Source organism: Suricata suricatta, chromosome 11, assembly GCF_006229205.1.
Source record: "Suricata suricatta isolate VVHF042 chromosome 11, meerkat_22Aug2017_6uvM2_HiC, whole genome shotgun sequence".
In the NCBI taxonomy this organism is placed as follows: domain Eukaryota; kingdom Metazoa; phylum Chordata; class Mammalia; order Carnivora; family Herpestidae; genus Suricata; species Suricata suricatta.
Genome location: NC_043710.1, coordinates 92,785,663 through 92,801,731, shown reverse-complemented (window position 1 = coordinate 92,801,731; position 16,069 = coordinate 92,785,663). Strand labels below are relative to the sequence as shown.

The 16,069-nt window shown below is 48.4% G+C and overlaps 1 protein-coding gene across 1 annotated transcript in view; it reads left to right on the top strand.

The window, feature by feature from the left end:
• The window catches only part of GRIK4 (glutamate ionotropic receptor kainate type subunit 4), a 297,108-nt gene that overhangs the window by 247,376 nt on the left and 33,663 nt on the right, over positions 1-16,069 (top strand). Inside the window, exon 12 of the mRNA XM_029915677.1 lies at positions 7,133-7,246. Within this exon, the coding sequence (XP_029771537.1) occupies positions 7,133-7,246 (114 nt within the window). The remainder of the gene's footprint in view (positions 1-7,132; positions 7,247-16,069) is intronic.

Below are 16,069 nucleotides of genomic sequence, written 5' to 3'. Positions count from 1 at the left end.
GGAAAGCATCTCTTGGGCATGGTACCCACGGTACCAAGTCCAGCTGTCTGACGTTGATGGAATGGTGGCTTGGACCCCAGGTTGCCCTATGTGAAGTGGTATAAATGGTGAACAAGCAGGGTGCCTGGGCGGCTCAGTCAGTGAAGCTTCCGACTTCGGCTCAGGTCATGATCTCACACTCTGTGAGTTCGAGCCCCACATCGGGCTCTGTGCTGACAGCTCAGAGCCTGGAGCCTGCTTCAGATTCTTTGTTTCCTTCTCTCTCTCTGCCCTTCCTCCGCTCACGCTCTGTCTCTCTCTGTTTCTCAAAAATGAATAAATGTTAAAAAAAATTTAAATACATGGTGAACAAGGGAAGATAAAAATGAACATGGTCCTTTCTTTCCTCTCTTTACTCCTTTTTCTTCACTAGAGCCAATTGAATTTGGTGCAGGTTCATGATACAGGCTCTGAAAGCCAAACTGCCCAGGCTGGACTCCTGACACTGCCTTTTACTTGCTGTGCAACCTGGGGCAAGTTCCTCAACCTCTCTGGGCCTCACTGTGCCCTGTAAAATGGGGATAATGATAATAACTTACCTCATAGGGGTCTTGTGAGCATTGAGTGAGCTAACACACAGAATGTGCTCAACCCAGCCCCTGACACACAGGAAGGGCTATAGGTGTTAGCAAGGTGAGCATTATAAACCATTCTTGTAGGCCATCCACTGCTTAAAATTCTCAGGGCCATCCAAGTGCCCTTCGGGCTGTCGCCTCTTCTGCCTGCCTGCCTCTCCAGCCTCATCTTAGAGCATGCTCCTCAGCCCTGTGTCCTCCAGCCACCCTGGCTTTCTTCCAGTTTCTGAGATGTACCACGTTTCCTTCTGCCTCAGGGCCTTGGCACATGCTGTCCTTCCACTGAGAGTACTCACCCCAGGCCTCCTCAGAGGTAACTCCTGTTCAGGCAACTGCATCTCCTCTTGGGAAACCCCCATGGGCCTCCCAGACTCTGTCAACCCCCTGTGCAACCTGCTCACAGTGCCTTTTATGACCCTTTTGTAAAAACCTGTTACAGCCACAGTTTTACAAATATGTTGACTATCTGATGACTGTCCACCTCCCCACTGCCAGGGGCCATGCCTGTATCTCAGCACCTTGCACCCTGCCCCCAGCAAGGTGGAGAGTCAGGAAAGAGGGATGAGAGAATGCCTGGCATTGCAGAGGAGGAGGGGGCTGCGGGGCTCTGCAGACCGTCGCTGCCTACCCCGAGCGCCCACACTCAAGGGGGAGGATCCCAGGACCCAGCACTTGCTCAGTGGCCCCATATTACCCTCAGCCAGGGCCGCATGCACGTTATCCTTCCCTGGCAAGCCTCCCTGATGGACTCGGAGCTCCTTCCCATCTGGGTATTTATATGCGTTATGCCAGCTCCCATTCGTGCAGCCTCAGACTGGCCTTGCTTGGAATTCTGTAAGCCTCCTCGATATACAGGGGAACTCCAGACACAATTACCTTGGAGTAAAGGCTTCCAGGAATGCTCAGTACAGCCTGATTCTGTGCAGCAGTTTCTCATTCCAACCGTAGCCTCCCAAAGCTTTCCAGCGTTAAGTAACACAGTTAGAGAGTTAAATAAATGGCCGCGAAGAATGGGGGGCACTATGGGGCCTGAGTAGCAGGTGAAATAAGGTATGTGCAGATGTGACTTGCAAAGGGATGGCATGGAAGAGTGGCTGGCCTCCCCAGAGGGCAGGAAGCTGACTTGAGGGTCACGGGGACCCTGTAAAAAAAAAGCCAGGGGAAAAGATCTAGAAGCCCATCAGAGATAGCACAGTGGATCCGAGAATTCAAAGGAAGCAGGGGAGGACATTTAATCCTCCGTCCCCAGAGGAGAATCACATAACAAGGAAGAGACTGTGGGAAATGACGGGGTTTGGTTTCCAAGCTGAGTGTCCGCTTTTTCCTTGAATTTTCTAAGCGTGGGGACAGCAGGAGGCCTAGGAGGATCCATGAATCTTCAGAGGCAGGCAGCCACGCCAGAGACGCATGTCCTGTCAGCCCAGCTCTGTGCACGTCTCAGGTCACCAGGGAAGAACCACCAGAGGCCAAGTGTCCTACCTGGAGGTAGAACAGGCCTGGGTGTCCTCCCCCAACCAGACTCATCACGGGTTAAGATACTGTCTCCAGAGCCCCTTGTTGAGATTATCATCCTAAAGGCCAGCATTTACTGAGTCCTTACTTGGAACTGTTCACTTTCTCAGCAATTCCAGGCGGTAGGTACTGTGATGCTCCCCACTTTCTTTGTGAGCAGACTGAGGCCTAGAGGGGTTAAATGTCGTGCCTAAGGTCACACAGCAAACAAGAGTCAGGACAGGTCTGCCCCCCACTGAAGGCTGAGTCTTAGCTCTGTGTCAGCAGCGGCTCCCAGGCACTGGAGGGCTGCAAGGGCGCGCAGTTGAGAAGTCTCGGCACATCCAGCATCTCTCTGGACTCTCACAGGAGAATGGTGGGCAGGCGTTGCCCACACCGTATAGCCCAGTGAAATGAGTCCCCGAGAGAGGCCGAGTCGCTATGGGCACATGGTCTTCCGCCCCGTCCCATCCTCTCTTTAGCTTGGTTCTGCGTAAGGTGGGAGGGGGAGGCTGGGGCTCCTGGAGGTCGCCAGTGCTGCTGGGGCCCTGTTGAGGGGGTGGGAGCGCATTGTGCCCAGAAGAGGGCAGCAGCTATCTGAAAGAGAAGGACCCAGAAGAGTGTTCTGTTCCCGTCTGCCTGTCTGGGATCTGCTGCTGCCATCAGATTCCCTCCCACCTTCCCTGTTCTCAGGGAGGCGCAGGGTGGGAGCGGCCAGCTCAGGCCACCCGGGAGCCCTGCTGCCCCCCTCCCAGCCGGGCCCCAGCTCCCCAGAGAAGAGCCGCAGCCACGCTGAGCCTCCAGGCTCTGATAATGGTGGCAGTTGCATGACCCCTATTAAACTCCATGAGGCAAAGCATCGTCTGTTCTGGAAGCCACCTCCAGGCTGGCTCCAGCCTGCCCACCCTTTGTAAATTCCACAAACATCCAGGAGATAAAAGAGGGGGATCTCTCAGAGGCAAAACATGAAGCTCTTCAAAGAACACTTTCACTCGAAAACCGGGAGGAGAGAGGGCTTTCGGAGGGGATGCATTACCACGCCCCTGGCGTGCGCGCTCACATGCACACACTTCCACCCCAAGACCAGGAACACCATGCTGCCAACAGAACTCTCTCCCAGTTCTCTTTTGTCAGCCCTCCCTCTCTCTTCCTCTGGCTCCGCGGGTCCCAGCCTCTCCTGGTTTCCCAGCCCATGGAACACTCCCGGTCTGCTCTCCAGATGGAAGTGCACTTTTTGACCTCTGTGGATTTCCTTCCCTAAAATCAAATGTCAGCTGCTGCTCTCTGCTGCCCTGTCTGACATTTTCCTGCTCCGAGCTCGTTCTCCCCAACTGCTCCCTAGCGTTCGATCCTGCCGACCCTCCTTGAGCTAAAGAGGGGCCGGTTCAGCTAAGCTCCACCTCTTCCATAGCCGAGCGCAATGCACGTGTGAGGTCTGGGAGCTGGATAGAGTTTAGGGAGCATTGGGTTGAACCCTTTCATTTCACAGTGGCTAACACTTCGGCCCAGAAAAAGGAGTGACTTGCCCAGGGTCACTGTGAGTGACCAACAAGAGCCAGGGCTTGTGATGTCCTACCTACTGCTTTATCTGCGGAGAGCGCAGCCCTCCCACCTGAGCAGCCAGAGACACAGAATGGCTGTGATGAGCTGTGGGCGTGCCCATACCTCCTTCCTTCCCCCACACCGACAGGTGCTGACATTTCAACATTCCTTGCTCCCTTTGGTTGTTCATTTGGCTTCATGGCATATTATCTCCTCATCTAAGATGGCTTTAGAGCATAATGTCTTTTATTTTTTAAGGTTGATTTAATTTTGAGAAAGACAGCATGGTTGGGGGAAGGGCAGAGACAGAGGGAGAGAGAGAATCCCAAGCAGGCTCCTTGCTGTCAGCACAGAGCCCGACGTGGGGCTTAAACTCAAGGAACCGTGAGATCATGACTTAAGCCAAAACCAAGATTCGGACACTTTACTGACTGAGCCACCCAGGTGCCACTATAGCATAATGTCTTTTTAACTAAGTTGAGATAGACTGAATGCACATCTTTTGGAAGAACCTGATCCCAAGAGGCTGTGGCTGATATTTCAGGGTGCATTGAAGCCAAGATAGATAATTACTGCTCTATACCAAGTTGATTAAATATAAGAAACAGCCGCCACCAAACCTCCGTGGTTTCTTTTAGCTTTTTCTGATCCGCCCTTCCTTTCCTGCCTCTCCTGCCCCCAACTTACTCTTGACTGGGAACAAAGGCAAGAGGGACTGTCTGGTGGTAGTGAGTCATGATGTCCACACGAGGCAGTTTTTCTGTCTGACCCAGTTTGGGAAGTGTCCCTTGGTGAAGAGACAGAAATGTTCTGTCCGAGCCTGAGGCACACATACTCCCGGGTATGTGGCAGTTCCTTACGCGCCCAGAAAGGGACCTTCCTGCCACACTGTCCGTGTCCAGCTTTCTCTCCATGTGCAATTGTTTTACCATAATGCCACTGTTGGCCAACTTCCATAAACTTGTGAAATGATCTCCAGATTTCAATCCCAAGTTTGCCCTTTTGGAGGAAAGCTGTGTGTGAGGAAAAGAAACTTGGGGGGTAGATTTGTTGAATTTGGCTATTTTGGGGGTGGATAGGATATGTGTTTTCAAATAGCCAGAGAAGGGACTGGAAGCTGTTTACCTTTGTCCATCTCAACAGTTTCGGTTTTCCTGATCTCTTCTTCAGTTCCTTTAATCCAACCCATGTAACTCTTGTCTCCTCCCCCCAAGGTTCATGCAGAGCTTGGCTGCCAATTGGCTAGAAACCCACACTCACGAGTCTGGTATTGCACCTGCCGAGCCTTTGTGCGTGCTTGATTTCTGTTGATTTACACCTGTGCTCTTGAGTGGAACTCAAGCCAGTGCCGCTATCATGGGGGGCTGAGGTTCTGAAAGGCCCAGCAGCCCTCCAAAGCATCCCAAATGAAGGTGTTAACAATCTTCTAATCAAATGTCATTTTTTAATCTCAAGGATTGATTCACTTGATCGCAGCAATCAGCACTCTCTTGGAGAAATGTGGAATGAGCACAATGAGGCATTCACATTTGTATTTTTATTAAAAAATCTCTTACCATCTGCACCCTTGTTTCTTTCACTTAAGCCTGGTCTCACCTTATAAGGCTCTGCGTTTGTTAACCTAGGCCAGGATCACACAGCTCTTCCAGCAGACGGAACGTGGATCGGGAGCCAAGGCTCAAGGTTGAAAGGCAGAAGAGACTGACCTTTGCCAATGGATTTATCTTTCTTGTACACAAATTGCAAAATCCCTCATGTGCAGAAGGAGGGCCAGCGTGTCTATCTCTCTATTTTCTTTGCAATGATTTAGGAAGAATCGTGTACGTACATGTGGGTGTGTGTGTGCTCGTTCAGAACTGCCCGGCCTGCTCATAGATTGTCGGACATTTCCTTTCCTCATTTCTCTCTTCCTCTTTTCCATCAGCTGATCCACCAGAATTAGAGGAGTTAAGCCAAAATGGAAACCAGTGGAGGCCAGTCTGAGATACACACCTCGATTATAAAACATGGCTCTTCAGTGTTAGCGGAAGTCAGGATCACGTGGGCCACTTGTTACGAGTACAGATGCTGTGCTCTGCCAGCACAGTCTGATTCAGGAGGTCTGGGATGTGACTCAGCAATCAGCATTTTAGGGGCACCTGGGTGGCTCAGTCGGTTAAGTGTCTGACTTAGGCTCAGGTCATGATCTCATGGTATGTGAGCTCAAGCCCCACATCGAACTCTACTGTCAGCACAGAGCCTGCTTCAGATCCTCTGGCCCTCTCTCTCTGTGTCCCTCCCCATCTCTCTCTCAAAAAAATCTCTCTCGGCTCCTCCCTCCCCCTCAAAAATAGATAAATATTAAGAAAATTTAGAAATTCACGTTTTCATAAACCCTGCAGGTGATTCTGATGCAGGTGGTCAGAGACTAGATGCAGAGAAACCCTGTTAGAGAATCAATGGGAAGGGTCCTAGCCCTGTCTTCACCCTCATCCTTGGTTTAAGGATGAGGTCAAGGATGTCTAGAGACATGAAGCGACTGGGCTAAGTTAGTTGATGAGGGCAGCGCACAGACCAGAACTGCGGACCAATTCTGGGCTTGTGGCCTCCGCACCATGCACAGGGAAGGAGACCCAATAGGAAGGAGTTGAATTGCTTTGCCACAGGATGGGTTTCAGTTAGGTGCAAAGAAGGACTTTCTGACAAAGAGGAGCATCAAGGAAGCCTATAGCATCCCCTTTCCCAGAGGGCTTGAATTCAGGACAGACTCTCACCAGATGTCGGCACCTGAGGTGCAATGCAAGTAGAAAGAAAGGAAGGAAATGTCCGCGGAACAAATTCTGATAGTTTTGCATGAAGGGCCAGAGACCCTTCTTTTAGTTCTATGGCACCTGAATTTTAACCTTAGCATAAGTGCCCAGTGGTCCCAGAGGCCTGAGGTCCAGCCCCAGCTCTGACAAGCACTGGCTCTGTGACTTTGGGCCACCTGCTCAATTTCTGAACCTCCATGTCCTCACCTGAAATGAGTGGAGTTGCGTTGAGTTGTTTTTCATTTCCGTGGTTACATCATTTTTGTCTTTCACTGTAACTGCCCCACACCGCGTGTCCTCTACAACCTGGTAACTCCGTCAAGTTCTATTGACTGAGCAAATTAAGAAGTTGAATTTAAAAACTGTTTGATGTTGAGAACCCAGCAGCCTATGTGCCTGTTTCCCCTCCGCTAGGGCATTTTGAGACTGTCTCTGAATGATCTGTAGTGATGCCCCCTGCTTTTCATACTTACTGATGTATTTAGAGGGGTCTGACCTCAAATGACCATGAGTTATAGCTTCAGTGCCCATGCCCTGTTATGTTCATGCCTGCGATGTACCATGACTATCTAGAGTCACTTCCCACACAGAGAATCCAGAGTGACATCTCCCCAGTAGTGATGATCTCTGGTCACAAGTCCCCAGACCTGCATCTCACATAGCACCCCATTGATGGGCTCTCTCTGTCCCTTTCAGAAAGCAGACCTGGCTGTGGCAGGCCTCACCATTACTGCGGAACGGGAGAAGGTGATTGATTTCTCCAAGCCATTCATGACTCTGGGAATTAGCATTCTTTACCGAGTTCATATGGTAAGAGACTTATTTTATAAGCATTTATGTCATTAAAGTTATTTGCATGCAAACACTGAGTTATATGGTAATAATGAATGACTCACGGAAATATTTAGATTTCAAGACTTAAATGCAAATGAGCTGGGCTATTTTTTCCCCAGCTGCACGGACTTGCAAACAGGAAGAATGGAAAAGTCACACTTGTGGGTTTTCCAGTAAAAATTCCTTCTGGCTCACTGAATAGAGATGACCAAACGTGATTGCTCAACTCTTGGTGCGTAGTGTGTGGGACCACAGAGTGGTCACTTGGCTTCCACCAAGGGACAGGATTCCCAGGCCAGAAAAGTTATCCCAGCATTTTCAAGGATCTCACCAACTCCCAAGTGCACCTCGGTTCACTCTAAGCATTGCATCTGGTGAGGGAATATGGACTTTCTCCTTTCTGGGTTATCCATACTAGTGAATAGATGACATCACTTATCTCTGGTCTGTCCCCTTTTCTGCACCCTTAAAAAGAAAGAAAAGACAGACTCCTTTGGTTGGCTAGAGTGAGTGCAGTGTGTGTCTAACTGAGTTTGTGACAGCACACCGATGGGCAGCCGAGGACGGGTCTGATGGAGTCCACTGGCCGTACTTCATCCACAAAGTGGGTAATAGTTATGTTGCCGGTGCAGAGTTGACCTTCTGTGGTTTTCTTACTGAACCAGAAGAAATTTCTTCTCATCCCTTTATCCAAACTGTCTCTAAGTGCACAGCTATTATACGGATTTCCCCAATACTCAAGTTATTCTAGGTGTCCAAGGTCACGTTCACGTGCTGTCTTCCAGTGTGTTACCTAGCCCCACAAGGCTGCCCATGGGGAAGGAATAAAGAGCTCACCACGGGCCTGCTGAAGAAGGGACTCTTTGGCTTCTGACCCCTTCCCAGGCCCCAAATCTCAGCCCTACAGAAAGGGGACGGTCTGTATTCACAGTCCAAGCCTGGGTGCACGCGGCTGGTGCTGCTGGAGCCTTAGGAACTACGGCCCGTTTCTGTAGGAGGAAAGGTCCCCTTGTCACAGAGCCCATCCAAGCAGCTCAGAAGAGCGCTGTCTTGTGCTGGGCCTCAGCATCCGTCATGATCACAGCCTGGCTTAGGAAAGGAGGCCAATCATCTGGTGGGGAGACAGCATCAAAACCCCATGCTCTCCAGGCTAACACAGAAAGAAAGAAATGTGAGCATGTAGACGCTGTCGACGGTCACTGTAGATGCTGTCATTGATTGGTCTGTCTTGTGAATTAAGGGGGACTCTGATCCCCCCTCCTCTTTTTTATGGTGACGAGAACTCCCGTTTGTTGAGCACCTCCTATATGCCAGACACTCCTTCAGGCGCCTGTGATGATATGGGCTCTGGTTATGGGTTGAATTGTGTCCCCTCAAAAGACACGCTGAGGTCCTACGCCCCAGGACCTGTGCCTGTGACCTTATTTGGAAACAGGGTCTCTGCAGATACAATCAAGTTAAGACAAGGTCGTACTGGGTTAGGCTGAGTCCTGATCCGATGGGAGGGGTCTTTATAAAAAGAGGGAAATGTGGTCATGGGAGAAGACTGTGTGAATTCAGAGACAGACAGGGATGACGTATCCACAAGCCAAGAAATGCCAAGGACCACTCGAAGCTACAGGTGACAAGGAGGGAGTCCTCTACAGCCTTCAGAGGGAGCACGGCCCCACTGACACCTTGATTTTGAACTTCTAGCCTCCAAACTATGAGACAATACATTTCTGTTTTTTTTAAACCACCCAATTTGTGGTACTTTGTCATAGCAGATGCTAGAACAGACACCACATACTCGGGTTGTTCTAATAATGGTGAAAGAGCAGAGTTCAAGCCCAGGAATGGTGGGATTCGAGCTTGCTCTCTCTGTGTAACACCAGACTTCCCATGCCCTCGTTTGCGTGACTTTGAATAGCGTGTCCTGGGAAGTGTTCTTATGTGCCTTCTCTCATTCTGTCCTTGGGACTGTTCTTTGAGAAAAGAGGGAAGGTCTTATAATCCCAAACTGGCAGGTGAGGAAACTAAAGTCATGTGTGGAACCAACACAGGGCTGGGCCTGGAAGCCAGGTCTTCTAACTCTCAGGACAGTGTTCTTGTCATCCTTACACCTGTCACTTCTCCCTCGGCTATGGTCCAGCCAGCACGGTCTCTTGAGCCCACCCCATCTCAGCCCACTCTTGCAACTGAGCCCTGAGGGAGCATCCTGGGGAGATGTAGAACCTTTCTCCACATGACATTGCTGTGACCAGGCTGTATATCTAGGCACTGGCCTTGATTTCTTGACTAATGCCAAGGATACTAGAGCCTCGCTCATGACCGGAAGGACCATATGGGTGAAGGCACCTGACCCCAAGTGTTTCCACTCACTGCCTGGGAACATGTGCTGCTAGGCTGCCCTCACCACCCAGGACACCACTGTCCGGAATATCAACTCTGACCAGAACCAAACTCCCATTCACCAACCCTCTGGACCCCCTTAATTGGATTGTTGGCCAAGTGTTTACTACCACTGCAAACCTATGACCATATTAGTTCTTGGGATGTGAAGTTTTATGTGTCAGCTTGCCTGCGCTGTGATGCCTAGATGTTCTGTGAAGGTATTTTATAGATGTGATTGGCATCTATCATCACTAAAGGAGATTACCCTTGCTAACCTGGGTGGGCCTCATCCAATCAATTGAAGGCCTTAAGCACAAAACAGGTTTCCTGAAACCAAAGGAATTCTGCTTCAAGGCTATCTTAGATGTTCTGCTGGAATTCCCAGCCTGCCCTGTAGATTTTGGCTTAACTGTTCCCCCAATGGCATAAACCAATTCCTTAAAGTAAATCTCTTTACACACACACACACACACACACACACACACACACACACACACACACATCCCGTTGGTTCTGTCTCTCTGGAGAACCCTAATATGATATGGTTCCCCTTTCTGGCCAGGACCCCTCCCCTCTTCCAGCCTCCACACTGAGGCACTGGTCCGCCACATCTGATTTATAACAGGGGGCCGAGCAGGGTAAAAATCGGGTACTGGCATGAACAGCTTACACTAAACAGAACTGACAGTTTATGCATTTATTCAACAAATATTTATTGAATGCATTCTGCGTGTGAGGCAGTCAGCTTAGAAAGTACCAAAAAGTCAGCTGGAGAGAGAACAATCCTGAATCAATGAAAACAGGGGAGACCTAGTGAGAACAAATCAGAGATGAACTTGGCTGTATCTGAAACGTCTGTACCCTGAATGAGCAGAAACAGCAAATGCCAAAGGATAGCCCAGAGGAGTTCACCACGAAAGCCGGAATGTAGAATTACACAGAGAAGCTTTCTTTCATAAAATTGTGTTAACAAAAAAAAGTTTTAAAAAAAGTTGAATACTGAGTATTTATTATTTTGTGAATTTTCTCTAATGGATAGTTATTGGTGAGCAACTCCCAGGTTAATTCAATTTCACTTACCATCTATTAATGCCCTAGAATCTATCTTCATTCTCTATCTGAGGTCACCTGAGTCGTGAGTGATTATTACCAAAAAGTGAGCATCTGGTGATAGTCAGCCCTGTGTGCAAAGTTTAAAACAAGTGACCCAGAGTATAAATGTCTATTTTGAAAATATCGCAGAACCCTCCAAAAATAATAAGGATGGCAGGAATGTCTGGGAAGTCCGAAGATGGAAATAATTCGTGGATTCCCAGAAATCTCAGGTTACCGAGGGTTCTCGTGAACGTGGGATCGCCAGGAGGTGATTACGTGGTCTTCTTCTCACTCTTGGGGCATAATGTCTGTTTCTGCTCAGGCATCTCTAGGACCCAAATCAGAAGAATGTTTCGCTCTCTGGACTGCCTACTCCCTGCCACTCACAGGCCACCTGAGCATTCTGGCTTTGGCATTTGTTCCTGTTGATCTCTCCCCCGCTCTCTAACACCCTCTTCGTTCCTGGGGTCCAGGTCATGGTCTCTTCCTGCTGTTCTCCTACTGCTCTGATCATTGCCTCTCCTGCATTTCTGTGGATCCCCACCCCTGTCTGTCTCCCCCGTGAATGTCCCTGACCCATTTTCCTTCTCACTCTGACAACTCTCTGTCTGAGTAATCTCACCTACTACTGAATCTGCAAATCTGGCCCTGACTGCTCCCCTGAATTCTAGAAGTGTGATTTGAACACAGGACTAGACATCACCCGGATGTCTCATGGGCACCTCAAAAACGGTGTCACAAGCTGTCTTCGGTGTAGTTCTGCCTGCTCCTCCTCTGCCCCATCTCAGGTCTTGGCATCTCTGCCCAGTGAGCTGAGCTGCCCTTCACTTCTCTTACTCCGCACGTTCAGTTGGTCAGCTTGCCTCCTAAAGAGTCCTCAAGTATGTGCTCCACCCCCACTGAATCCACCTGGGTTCAGGCTCTCCTCATCTCTCACCTGCTGCCGCCATTACGGTGTTTCCTATGCAGGGTCCTCATCAAAGGGGATGCCTGGGTGACTCAGTCAGTTAAGTGTCTGACTTTGGCTCATGTCATGATCTCGTGGTCCATGAGTTGGAGACCCACACTGGGCTGCGTCCTGACAGCTCAGTCTGGAGCCTGCTTCAGATTCTGTGTGTCTCCCTCTCGCTCTCTCTCTCTCTCTCTCTCTCTCTCTACCTCTTCCCCGTTCACACTCTGTCTCTCTCTCTCTCTCAAAAATAAATAAACATTTAAAAACATTTTTAAAAGGTGGCGGTTGGGGGGGTTGGGGGTCACGGGCATTGCCAGCAGTCCCTGAGGTGCAGTGAAGTGAAAGTTCTAGAGCCAGATCGGATATGTAGTAGCTGCATGTCACCCATGTCTGTTTTTTTATCTGCAAAAATGGGTTGTCATGCAAGTTTAATGAGGATATGTACGTACATAAGTAATGCACTTACAGCAGTACCAAACACACACACCACAAAGTGCTAGCTATTATATTTAGTAAATGTATGTGACTTGCTGAGAATCATCGTTTTTTTAGTTTACTTTTTTTTTTAATAAATGCAATCATATCAGCCTCCTACTTAAAATCATTCACTGGCTGCCCGTCACTTGCAAGGCAAAGTCCATCCTTCTTAGCATGGAGAATAAAGCTGATCTTTCCTGTTCCACGGCCAGGTCCTTGCTGCAGGCATCTACACCCCATACTTCTCCTGGCTTCACTGTCACGCTGGCCTTGTCCTGTCCCCTACCTGGATTCACGCCCATCTGCTTGCCTGTCAACCATGTACCAAACTCCTGCCCAGCCTTCAATACCCAGCTCAAATGACACTTGCTCTTCAGTATGACTCCCATGGATGGAGCCGATTGCTTCTTTCCCCAAGCAGCTGCCTCCTGTCCACACCTCTAGGATAGCATTTACATGCTGCATTGTACTATTCTTTGTCAATGTCTTTCTACCCAACTGGGTCCTAGCGGGAGATACATTGAGGAGAAAGGTACCCTCTATTTCTATCATATGATTTTTGGCATGGAAATGTGATCATCCCAAATGGGCAATATTAGCTTCATAACTGTTGGGAATTTTCAAAATCCTTTTTTTTCCTACTTAAAAAAAGGAGGGAGGCATCTGGGAGGCTCAGGTGGTTAAGGGTCTGACTTCAGCTCAGGTCATGATTTCAAGGTTCGTGAGTTCAAGCCCTGCATTGAGCTCTGTGCTGACAGCCTGGAGACTGCTTCAGATTCTGTGTCGCCCTCTCTCCCTGCCCCTCCCCAACTCGTGCTCTGTCTCTCAAAAATAAATAAACATTTTTTTTTAAAAAAGGATTTTGGAAGTTCTCAACATCCAGTGTGGAGCTCAATGAAGGGCCTGAGCTAAGAGGACCCTGAGATCAAGAGTCAGACACTTAACCAACTGAGCCACCCAGGCTGCCCTCAGAATCCTTTCTCATCTGAGGATGCTGTCTATACTATACCATACTATACGATGCTATGCTGCACTATATTATATTCTACTATCCCGTATTGTGTCCCAAGCCAGCCAGAGCACCTTGGACTACCTTGAAAACGTGACTTTACCGTCCTCTCCCTGTACTGTCCTATTCCACCTGCAGTGAGCAAGTGGGAAAGTTTTATACTCTGTTCTTTTCTCTTAACTCTTAGCTCGAGTCGTCTCTGTCAAGAAGAGTTGGGGGAGGGGGGTGGAGAAGACAGTGATTAAAATGTGAGAGAGAAATAAATGCCAACATTAAATTAATGCCCAGCAATTTCACTGGATCTATTACCCGTGTTTTTAAGAAGGTCTGTTTCATTTTGGAAAGACTGTCTAGAAAAATGGAGAACAATGCTAAGTAAACCAGTGAGTCATTTCTAATTCTGCTTAATACTCTGCTATAGAAAATAGAAAATGAATAGAGTTCTGTTCCTTAAAGCTAAGTAACATGATAGCCCATATAATGGAAATATGGTTTCCCAAGCATAGAATCATTTTAATATTGGTTATTTATTGAGCATTCCTATCCCAAGAAGCTCAAGGTGTTTTATCAACATTACAGTAATAATTCTCACATTTCCCCCTTCATGTTGATTGTTGAGTCCCATCTTCTAGAAGAAGAAAACTGTACCCAGACGGGTTGAGCAGCTTGTCTAGTACACTCAGCAAGTCAAAGTCAGTGTCAGGATTAGAACTCAGGTCTCCTCGTGCTGGATTTCCAACCAGCAGAGTGAAAATAGATAAGCTAATATGTGGGCTACACAGGCAACAAACTCATGTGAGTAGATTTTGTGGGAAGTAATTGCCTGCTTCTTTTCTCCTCTTGGCTTCAAGGGTGGGAAGTCCATGCTAGACCCAACTATCATCAAGACAGCCCATTGCAGACACACTGAGGAAAGCTGTCCATTGGTTCCTGGGGTGGGACAAGAGGAAATCATCTTCTGCCTCTTCCAGAAGTAGGCATGGATACTTTGTTCTTTTATCTCTTCAGCCCTCAAGAGTATTTTATTGACCGTCAATCACAGCCAGGAGTTGAAAGAAAACTCTGAATATGTTGCCATTTAGTTCTAAAGACTAACAAAACCACATGGAGGACATGGGGAGAGGGGAGGGGGTAGGAAGGGAGTCAGTATCACTAACTTGTGTGACGTCACCACTAAGGAAATGGTGACTAGGATGCACAGCCCTTCCATAGACAGGGAAGAATCTGCCACCCATCTGACCCACTCTGTGACTTTGGCGGAAAGGCTGAGGCGGAACAGAGTTCCAAAGGTTGGAATCACTGGCTTCTAAAAGCCATCCTTCCAGAAGAGAGCCTGTTATCGCACTAATGGCTTCCCTGGAGAGCCTTGGCGAATCCTCACGATTCACGTATTATAACACATAGAAACTCTAGTAGGAGTTACAGAAAGTGGCTGTGGCCATGTGACATTCTCCCCCTAAGCGTCTGTAGTGTGTGTCACTAAGGGACAGAAAAAGGGATTCTTGTCCATTGAGGGAGAATCAACATTAAAAGAAGTTCCATCCTTTGTCACTTACTTCCTCCTCCCTCCCCCTTCCCTCACACTACCATTAGAGAGAAATCAACACATATGTAACCCTTGCTATGTTACTATGTGTTAACTCATCTAGCTCCCAAAACAACCCCCTGAGGCAGGTCTTACTGTTACCCTCATGTTACAAAAGAGGAAATGGGGGCTCAGAGAGGTTAAGCCACTTGTCCAGGGTCACACAGTTCTAAGTGGCAAAGCCCAGATTCAATCCTGGGCAAGCCAGCCCCAGAGCCTGTGTCTGAACTCACCGCCTGTCCTGCATCACCCAGCTCTGGTGTCCTCATGCATCTGGCTCCAGACCCTGGAAAAGTACCTGCATTCTTAATATAATTCATTTCTCCTAGTACATGTAGAGTTTGGTATCCGTCAACAGGTTTTTATGGATAAGAGGGATTTTCAACACCAAGGGGAGTATAGTGCCACTCTGCAGGTCCAGTGCTAACATTCAAAGGGCCTCCCACGCTGGGATTGTGATCATTTAGTGACCAGCCCCTTGAGTCTTTATGTCCATCAGACATCATCAAGAATGCTGGCTCCGGTGTGGTCAGTGTAAAGCACAGTACAAAAGTCAAGGACCTAGTTAAATTTGGGGGTCCTCTAATTTCCAGCTCCGTCTGCAGGGCTTGGCCTGTCCTAGATGTTTGGGGCATAGACTGGCTATAATCCATTATCTATCTCCACGAACTGGTCCAACCCACAGTCAACAGAGACAGGTATAAATCAATACAAATGCCTATAAATACAACAGAGTCAACATAAATGATGGTGGGCATAAATAAATAATGTTTCAGCGTATGTTAAGGGGTCGAGATGGAGTAGGTTGGAATTCTGCGGGCAGAGGGGAGCAGGCGTGAGATTAATTAGGGAGTTTATTGGAGCAAGTTGCAAAGATAAAAAAAGACAAGACGCTGTCCAGCTGCCACATGAATGAAAGAGAGGTGGCATCTCTATGACGCGGCCTGATGAATGAACACCAGAGAAATTGAAGGCATCACCACTGATTTGAGCAAGGCACTTGACCGCCCGGGTCTCCGTTCTTCCATCTGTCAATATAGAGGACTGGGTATTGAAATCAAGGGAACCTAGTGAAACATTTTGAGTTCTTCAGAAGGAAAGTATCACCATCATATATCCTCTGGGTTCAGGAAAACCTGTTATTTGGAAGAAATGCCTGTGGCATATGATACCTGATTTGCTCCCAGGCACCAGTAACTCATGTCTTTGGGGGAAGGAAGCAATCTGAAGCTTCCGCATAGGAAACAAAAAAAAAATGTAGGTGTTCAGAGCCTGCAAGTAACATACTTCCCTTTGGCATCATACAAA